The sequence below is a fragment of the Calonectris borealis genome, chromosome 25, assembly GCF_964195595.1.
Source record: "Calonectris borealis chromosome 25, bCalBor7.hap1.2, whole genome shotgun sequence".
NCBI classification, from domain to species: Eukaryota; Metazoa; Chordata; class Aves; order Procellariiformes; family Procellariidae; genus Calonectris; species Calonectris borealis.
The window spans coordinates 2,543,961-2,553,082 of NC_134336.1; the positions used below are offsets into that span (position 1 = coordinate 2,543,961).

The 9,122-nt window shown below is 63.9% G+C and overlaps 1 protein-coding gene across 1 annotated transcript; it reads right to left on the reverse strand.

The window, feature by feature from the left end:
- Nucleotides 1-1,278: 1,278 nt before the first annotated feature.
- Nucleotides 1,279-5,911, reverse strand: RIMS3 (regulating synaptic membrane exocytosis 3). The gene is made up of 6 exons (XM_075173210.1): nt 5,590-5,911; nt 4,001-4,142; nt 3,771-3,883; nt 1,976-2,077; nt 1,715-1,854; nt 1,279-1,491 (listed from the first exon to the last, which is right to left on the reverse strand). The coding sequence occupies exons 1-6, from the start codon at nt 5,807-5,809 to the stop codon at nt 1,279-1,281; spliced, it is 930 nt and encodes a 309-aa protein (XP_075029311.1). The 5' UTR covers nt 5,810-5,911.
- Nucleotides 5,912-9,122: the final 3,211 nt, after the last annotated feature.

A 9,122-nucleotide genomic window follows, 5' to 3' on the forward strand; every position in this document is an offset into this window, starting at 1 on the left:
ATACAAACAAAAAACCCAGAACACTCATCCCGATAATAAATTCAAAGCATCTAGTCCTTTGTTTGTAACCTCTCAGTCACCCTAATTCCAGATCAGCAGAAGATGCTGTTGAGATGTTCCCCTGTAGCGTACCAGCAAGTCGAGAGTTAGAGAAAGGTGCGTCCTGCCGCGGGGTCTGGCAAACCCTCTGCTCCTGCTTGAAATTCAAGTATCGAGGAGAGCGTCCCAGACCCGAGGAGAGCGTCCCAGACCCGAGGAGAGCGTCCCAGACCTCGAGCTGCCCCTTGCGGGAGGAAGGGGCTGGGAGCCAGACGATCAACCAGCGTCACGGTACCCCTGCTCCATCGGGTCACCTTCTCCTGACTCGAATTTTCACGTGAGGCATCAGAGAGTTTATATTTTGGCTTTGGCTGTACAAGACCACGGTCAGTGGTGAAACACGAGGATAAGACCAGCGTATGCTCAGGTGAGGCGAGTGCACCTTTTTCTGTTCTGTCTTGCTTTGGCAATGTCACTGGTCACAGGCTACATGCTACCGGAAAAAAAAATAGAAATGAAAAAAAAAAAAAAGGAAAAATGGCCACCAGAAGTGCTCGCTCAGCGTGGTGGGATTTGTGTCGGAAAACGAACAAACGGGAAGTGCCTGGCAGATGTTTCCGGTCAATCCGGAGTCTCTTAGATATTGCAGAGAGTGGGTGTGTTGTCAGCACGTGGCAAGCTACATAATAGAAGATGCTACATTCCTTGGGAAAAAAAAAAATAGTAGTGCTGAGTTGGATTTTTTTCTGAGTTTTTTTTCTTTGAGAAGCTACCTTTTCCTCAGAGGCAAGGAAACAAACTCGAAGGAAAAGAATCCTCGTCAACATGCTGCTTGCACTGAATGGATCAGACCGAGATGCTCTCGCCGGCTGGTCAGGAGAGACACGCGTCGCTTCGATTCCTTTCCGACGGGGTGACGGGACGAGGTGCGGTAACAGTCTCGGGATCGGTCGGCAGTCGCGGCCCTCGGGCTGCCTCACGGGGGGGATTTTGCTTCTCCTTCCCCCTGCCTCAAAACACACGGCCCTCGCTCCCTTTCCGACGTCCCCCTCTGCGCGCCGGGACGCGTGCTCGGGGAGGAGCGTGTCGAGAGTAGGGTTGTTTCGGGAAGGAGATTTTTAAAAAAAAAAGGAAAAAAAAAAAAAAAAGAAAAAGGACAGGATATTTACAGCTATCCACTAACAGTTTTGGTAGGTCAGGACGTCTCCTTTCCCCTCCCGGCCTCTCCCACCAACCTGCCTACGGGCAGGAGGGGCTGGTGGAGCTCTCCAGCGAGGACTGGGAGAGGCGGCGCGTCAGAGGTCCGATGCTGGAGTCGGCCAGCGAGGAGGTGGGGAAGAGTTTGTACCAGCCCGCGACCGCGCTGGAGAGATCGAGCTCCTCCAAGACGATCTGGGCCATCCCCATGAAGCACTTGTGGTCCATGCGCCCGTAATCTCCCCAGACGATCACCTGCGGGGCAGAGAAGGCGTCAGGGGAGCCGCCCCACTCGCCGGGTGGGAGTTTTGGGGAAAACTGGGCAAACTCAGCGTGCCCGGCCGGGAAGGACCCGCCAGGACAGGGACGGGGAGGCTGCGGTCTGATGGACAGCGGTGAGGACGCTGGGTTTCTGTGCCCTGTCCTCGCTCCCCTAATCCCTCCCTGTCCCCAAGGATCTGTGCGGGGAGGACGTCACCTGCAGGACTTTGCCCTGGGGGCTCTCCTCGAAGAGCAGAGGCTGCTGGTATGACGGGTCGCAGGTTTTCTTCACCACCTTGGTCTTCTTCTTGGCCAGGCAGACGCCGTTCTCCAACAGGTAGACTTTCACGTAGGTGGCTGCGTTGGAAAACAGGCGAGAAACACTGACTCGGAGCAGGCTCCTGTGATGGTCCCAGCACAGCGCCCGGCCCCATCACTCCCCCTCCATCCCCGACCCCCCCCCTCTCCAGCCACCTACCAGGGATGGACTTGGAGCCCATCTTCGGGATAAGTCCCCTCGCCTGGATCACCTCCACCTCCAGCTGCCCGTTCCGGTCAGCCATGCCGACGTGGACATCGCCTAGGCGGAGGGACAAGAGCGCTCAGCACCCTCCCCGATGGCCACCTCCCACCGGGGACGGCCGCAGCCCTGGGCTGGGCTGGTCCCACCAGCTCTCCCTTTTGGTGCTGCCAAAAAGCCGGTGGGAGATGTCATCGCCAGGGCTGGCGGCCTCGGCACCCCCACACCGCTGCCTGCTCCCCACCCTCAGCACCCAGCGCTCAAGCACGCCGAGCATCACCGCATTTATCGTGAATTTGGCGGAAGGACAAAGCCGAGCTGATGTGAAGACGCTTGGATTTGAGCAGCGAGGAGAGAACCGGGTGAAAGCCCCCTGCTCCCCTCCTCCCTGCCCTCCCTGCCGGCTCCATCCCAGGCAGCTTTGCAGGGAAAAGGGGCTGGGATTATCCGGGGCTGTGCCTTGGCCGGGTGATGCCCTCAGCCGGGAGGCAGGCGAGACCCTGGCAAGAGCAGGAGAGGCTGGGGCAGGAGGGGTGGGTGGCTGAGCACCCCACCGGGGCCAGCCCCCGTCTCCCCGGGGCACTTCACTGGGGTCCTTCCCCGCTGCCTGCGGAGGGGCATCTGCAGGAAAAAACGTGGCCGGACACCTCTTGAGCTCCATGTGAAGTTGTTCTCCCCCTTACACTGCCCTGCTCGTCCGTCCCTCCGTCCGTTGGCTGGCGGGTCCCCGTCACTCACTGCCTTGTGGCCCCGGAGGGGGGAGTGGGGACAGGGAAGGGGTGAGCTGACGTCCCAGCGGGGTTTAATAGGAGCAAGATGAACCTGGATCTTCTCAAAACACACTTGGCATTTCAACAGCAAGCCAGGGCCGGCGCCGGGGGCTGCGCGAGGAACCGGCCAGCGGGAGAGGAACGAGCGGCGGGGGGACGGCAGGAGCCGTAGGGACTCGGCGTGCCCCAGGCACTGCAGGACCTCGCCCCAAGGGGAGCCGGTGGCGTCCCCTCCCGGGGAAGGTGGGCAAACCCAGAGGGGCCCAACTGCCCCCCTTCCCTCCCACCGGAGGTTTGTGGGGGCCAGCAGGACCAGGTCCCTGTGCTGCGGGGACTGGGGGGGCAGGACGGGGGACCCTGGTTACTGTGGCCCCCCCTGGCAGCTCTCCCCGTTCCCGGCAGCTCCGGCCCCTCAGCAGGACACGGGGCAGACACCTTGGTGGGCCCTGGGAGCAGCCGGGACACGCTGCTGCTGGCTGGGAATTCAGACTCCGGACTTTCTGTAGCCGTTTTGGATTTAAAAGGGAAAAATGGAACAACACCCGGTTTTGTTGGGTCCCCTCTGCAGCGGGATGCTCGGAGGAGCTGATGCACAGCAGAGGGGCAGGAGAGACCGCGGGGGAAAAGGCAGAGCTGTTGCTTCCCCCTGCGGTGTCCAGCCCTGAGCCCTGCACGGGACGTTCCCTCCCTCGCGGAGCCGGCAGCGGGAGCAGCAGGGGAAGGCCAGAGCATCTGCAAGCCACGCACCGGCCCGGCACGTGCTCGGCAGCAAGGGCCACTGCTGGGGTCGAGCCTGTCCCCCAGAGCCGGTGCCCTGCGGAGGAGCGTGCGGCCACCTTCCCCCCCAAGCAGCCCCCTCCCTCTCGCTGGAGCATCCTCTTGCACCGCCCAGCCCCGCACCAGGCAAGACGCAGCCCTTGCTCTGCGGGGCTGGGGATGGCACCCCCCTCCCCGGGCAGGGACCCCCTTCGGCTGGCACTCACCCATCGGCGGGGTGGCCAGCGTCTGCCGCCCCACCAGCTGGCCCGGCCCCAGCCCGTCGAGGAAGTCGCTGAACTGGCTCTCGGCGCCCAGCCGGGTGGTGGGGAAGATGAACCTGCGCCGGGGACAGCGAAGGGCTTTTGCGGAGCACCGGGCTGCCGGATCTCGAGCGAGATCCCCCGGGAGCCCAGCCCCAGCTCCCGCCCCCCCGTGCCACCCCGCGGTGTCTTACGTGCCGTCGGAGCTGTTGCTGTTGGTGCTGCCGTCGGTGGACTCGCGGCTGCCTTGCCGGGTGACCCTGGTCCTCATCTCCACCGCGATGCCGGTCTCCGTGCTCCTCCGGATGTTGCTGCGCAGCTTTTTGGGGCCACCCTCTGGAAGCAGAGACGGGGTGAGCCTGGGAAGCGCTCGCTGCCCCCAGACCCTCCCGCGGGATGGACGTCAAACCAGACGGAAGAACCGGGGTGCCAGGCACAGCCGGAGCCTCCCCGTGTGCTGCTCCCCACCTTCGGTACGTTATTCACTGTGATTTATGCAGCCTTGCCCTGGGGATGAAACCTGCGGGACCCCGCAGCCGTGTCCCGGTGCCACTCACACCGTGCTGGAGAGCCACGGGCTGCCCGTGCTCCCCGCGTCCCAACTCCCCACAGCCCTCGCTCAGCACCGATGCCATCGTGCCTTTGCATGGCTGAGCACCCACCTGCGCCTCAGTCACCTCCCCCCGTGCTGAGACTGGCCAGACTCAGCTCACATGTGCTGACCCCAGGCCAGCCCGCCGCCTGGCCTGTGCCGCTGCAGAGCCACCTCCCAGCCTCCGAAATCCCCAGGGCCCCGTCAACGTGCCAATGTTCCCGTGCCGCAGGGGATGGGCACCCCCATTGCCGCAAGCGGGCGCAGCCCCGACGCCGACCGATCAGCGAAGTCTCCCTCTCCCCACACGGTTGCACCGTCCCCGCCGCCACGCGTCCCAGGCGGTGGCAGACGGCAGAAGGAGGAGCGTGGCCCCGAGCATCCACCTCTGGCACCGCCAGCAGCCCCGGCACCACCGGCAGCCCCGCTCCTGCCGCCTGAGCACGTGTGTGCGGGCACCGCGGCTGCTCCTGGGGGAGTCAGGTTTGTCTTGCTCATTCGGGGCTGCCCCCGTGGAAGCATTTGCCCGATCCTGGCAGCCCCCCGGGGCGGGCGCTGCTGACCTGGGCACCAGCAGCCGGGAGGGTCCCGGTCCTGCCGTCCCCAGGCGTGGTTCTGCCCGGCTCCGGCACTTTTTGCTTGGCTTTTAGGGATAATTATACCCCTTCAGAAAGAGCTTGGATGTGCAGGGCTGGAGGGCTCCAGATTAACTCCTCTCTTTATAGAACATCTCCCGAATCACGAAATGCCAACAAGAACCGGAATAAAAAAGCAATAACTAGAGAAAAAGGCTGCACTAAAATGAGCTTTTTGCTTCCCCCGCCCTTTAAAAAGAAGCTATTTTAAGCATTTAAATATTTCCCAGAGCCAAACCGTTTGACAAGTCCTTTCTCAGCTCCCTCCCTCCCTCCCTGCCCACAGCCCTGCAGCTGGGACTGGCCGTTACTGGGGGGGCCGCGGAGCCCAGACCCCCCATGCTGGCAGGGCTCCGGCACCGTCCCCGCCTCAGGTTTGCGAATGGTTTTGGCACCTGGAGAAGTGCCGGGGGGGGGGGATTTACAACGGGCTGGGTTAGGTGTCTTCATCAGACACGGGCGGTGAGAGCCTTGCTTTGGGCAGCCGGGAGCGTGCTCCTCTCCTAAAAGCAGGGGGCCAAGCTGGGGGGGCTGGCAGGGCCGGGGGGCCGCTCACCGGTCTGGTTGAGCTGCAGCGTGCTCTTGCTCCACTGGGACAGCCCCACGATGGCCACCATCTTGGCGCCCAGGCTGGAGCGCCTTTTCTTGCTGGCGGAGATGGTGACGGAGTCGGCGCTGCCCCGCGCGCTCTTCTCGATGTTGTACATCTCGCCGCTGATGCTGGAGCTGCGGATGACATTCCTGGCCGCCGAGGAGCTGGCATCCCCGTTGAACATGGTCAGCTGCTCGCGCGCTCGCCGGCCCCGGCTCTGCTGGGTGGGATCAGCTGCGGGGGGAAGCCAGGGGACGCGTCAAGGCCAGCAGCGCTGGGCGGTGGCACTGGCCGTGTCACCGCGCTCCCACCCAGAGCAGCCCCACGGGGATGGACGGTCCCCCGAGACACTCACAAAGCCGTGAAATTCAGGTGGCACAACCCAGCGGGACCATTTTTCCCCACCCGTGGGGGCAGGGTGCGGCGAGGGAAGGGGTGCAGTGGGTCACGGGGTGGACCCTCCAGCCCTGCCCCAGCGCCCTGGGGGACCCGGGCAGCCCCTATGGCAGGAGAGACCCACCAGTGGGCAGAGGGCTCGGTGCGTCACCAACCCACCCGGCTTGGGAGCAGGAGGGGACCCTGGGGCTTGGGGACAGCCCCGTCCACCCCCGCCGAAGGTGTCCAAAATTGCAACCAGCAAAGTTCCTCCCGCGCGTCTCCTCCTCCGAACCGCGGCTGCAGCATCCCTACGCGCTGCTCCAGGCGCGCCTCCGCTCCACCCCGAGATGGCTCCCTGCCTCGGGGGCTGGATCCGACCCCGGCCCAGCAAACCACACCGGGCTGCCACTGGCGTCCACTGGGAAGCCCTGGCAGCAGACGGTGCCTGGAGGGGCACCCATCGCAGATGTGCCGAGGGTGCCGGGGTGCCGCGCTGCCGGGGACCGGGGCATTCACCGGCAGCAGAGGCTGCGATGCGGCTGCCAGACCTCCCGCGCAGCACAGCGGTTGCTGCCTTCCCTTCCCCATGAATATTTAAACTCCTGCGGGATGGGAGCATCCATCTTCCAAGGAAAGGTGAATTATTAACTCCAGGCCAAGTGAAGCCACTTTATGATAATGGATGGAGGCAGGGCCTGGAAAAATATTTCTCTTTCGAGAGAGAGAGACGGCCACAAATGTAGCGAATAAGTTATGGCCGGGAACGGGGGAGTGGGGCAGGGCGGGGGGCTTCTGCTGCCCCTCGCCGTCGGGGGAAGGAGTTTCGCAGGGGCACGGTCGGGCTGAGACGTGATGGGAGCCACGGGCTCGGCTGCAGCACCAGTGAACTCGCAGATTTATCAATTACAGAAGGGATGCAAACAGGGGCAAGTGGGCGATTAGTCATTAATATCATTAATGAGCTCCCAGAGAGCAGCAGCCGTCCCACATTGCCCTTCTGGCTGGTGTTGTCCTCCCCTGCTCTGCCCACGAGCGCGTGGCAGTCACCCACCCTCCACTCCTCACGCCCAGCACCGCTCCTCGCTGAGCGGGACCCCGGCACGGCCGCTTGCATTCGGCAAGGTTTGGGGTGCGCCACGACCGTAGCACATGCTTCCCCCCGTGTACGCGTGGGATTTGCCTGCCCTTGCTGGTGAACAGACACTCGCACAAAGGCTCGAGCCCCTCGGATGAAGCTGTCGGCACCGGGCGAGCACCAGCTCCGCAGCCCGGAGCTGCCCCGGCGTGGCCGCGTGCCGACGGGAAGCCGAGACGGGCGAGAGCAGGCAGCAGCGCTCGCCCTACGCTCAGCGTCCGCTCGAGGAGGGGTCGGGGCTGAGCTGCGACCTTTGGGACCTCTGGGACCTTTGGGACCTCTGGGACCTTTGGGACGAGCATTTTCCGATGCCACCCGCCGCTCTCCAAGCACCCTCCGGGCTCCAAACCCACTGCGGCCGCTCGCAAGGGCTGGGGTATCCCTTCGGAAGCGCCTGCCACAAGGAACGCATCCCAACCGCTTCCCCAACCGCAGCCCCAGCGCACCCTCGGTCGCATGCCGCTTCCCTTCCCCGTGCCTCAGTTTCCCCACCTGCAAACCTGACGTTAGACTGTGCCTAAACAAACACACGTCCCGTCGCACGAAGGTTCAGCTGGGTGCAGCTCAGGCCTCCCCACGCGGCGTTGTGGGCAAGAAGAGCTGTGGCACAACCAAGCCGTTATTTCTACGGCCAGGAAAACACAAAAGGCTCCTGCTGCTGTTTTTCCCGCCCGGCGCTTCAGCTGCCAGGAGAGCACCGGGCTCTGGTGGAAGCAAATTAGATCAGGAGAGCACAGCGCTAATGGGATCATTTCCAATGCAACACACACAAGGATAATCCACCGCAAAGGAAGGAGAGCGCACGCTCCTCAGCCCAAAGGAAGGATTTTCTTTACCCTGCCCGTAATTTTACCCCTTATCTCTTTTCACAATCTGCTTCTGGCCTCTGCGGGAGCGGGTGCCCGTTGGGGAGATCGGGGAGGTGCCCGGCGCTCGCTGCTGAGACGAGCTCGACCGGAGACCGTGCCCAAGCACCAAGAGCACCGGAGCCCGTGGCTCCCACCGCCGAGCCGGCCTCGGCACCGCAACAGCATCCCCGGCCGGCACAGGCAGCCCTGGTGCTGCCTCTCCCCCCAGCTCCCTTTCCCCAGCAGCGGGTGGGGGATGCAGGGAACGGCACCAGGTTTCCCTTCACCCCCCCTCTGGATTTTATTTATTCTCTATATTGCAAAACACCGGGATGCTCAGAACAAACCACCGCACCACTCCAGCGCTGGCTGGATCGCACGCAAGCCCCCTCCTTCCCCGCCATGGAGGCACGTCCCCGAGCCGCGGGGTGGGGGGCAGCGCCCGCAGCCCCCGCCAGCGCTTACCGCCGCCACGCACCGTCCTTGCGGGAAACGACAGCAACCACCGCGAGCACCAAGAAGTTCTCCAGCGAGCCAGCCCCGGTTCCCCCGCGGGCTGGGATGGCTGCGGGATGCACGGAGCCACCGGGCACGGGCTGAGCAGCCAGAGAGGTGTCATGGCTGTAGCATCCCTCCGGCTGCTCCGCTGCTTGGCGGACGCGCAGCCAGCACCCAGCACCGATGCACAATGCACAGACAAGCACGACCGGCAGGAAAATGCGTTCCCTGTTGCATTTCATTTGCTGCTGCAGCGCAGGAGCCCCGGCGAGGCTACCGGGGCCGAGCCCTGCACTCCCCGCACTCGCACCCCGAAGGAGAAAAGGGAGACGGAGGCATCTTACCGCCCTGCGCAGGTGGAGGAGGACTGGGCAGCGCCCGCCCCGCTCTCCCCGCCGAGGAGGCTCAGCCCCCCAGCCCCATCCCCGGCTGGAGACGGAGGGTGACGGGTCTGGTTAATCTTTAAAGGGTTCTGGAGAGCGGGGCTGTGCCGGCGCTGCTTCAGCATCTCCTTCAGCATCTCCATGGTTACATCGCTGACCCAGTTCTCCTCCCAGCCCCAAGCAGGGGCAGAGCGGTCCAGCGGGGTGGGATGCGCCTCGGCACGGCTGGAGCATCCCTATGCCCGGCTTCAGGTG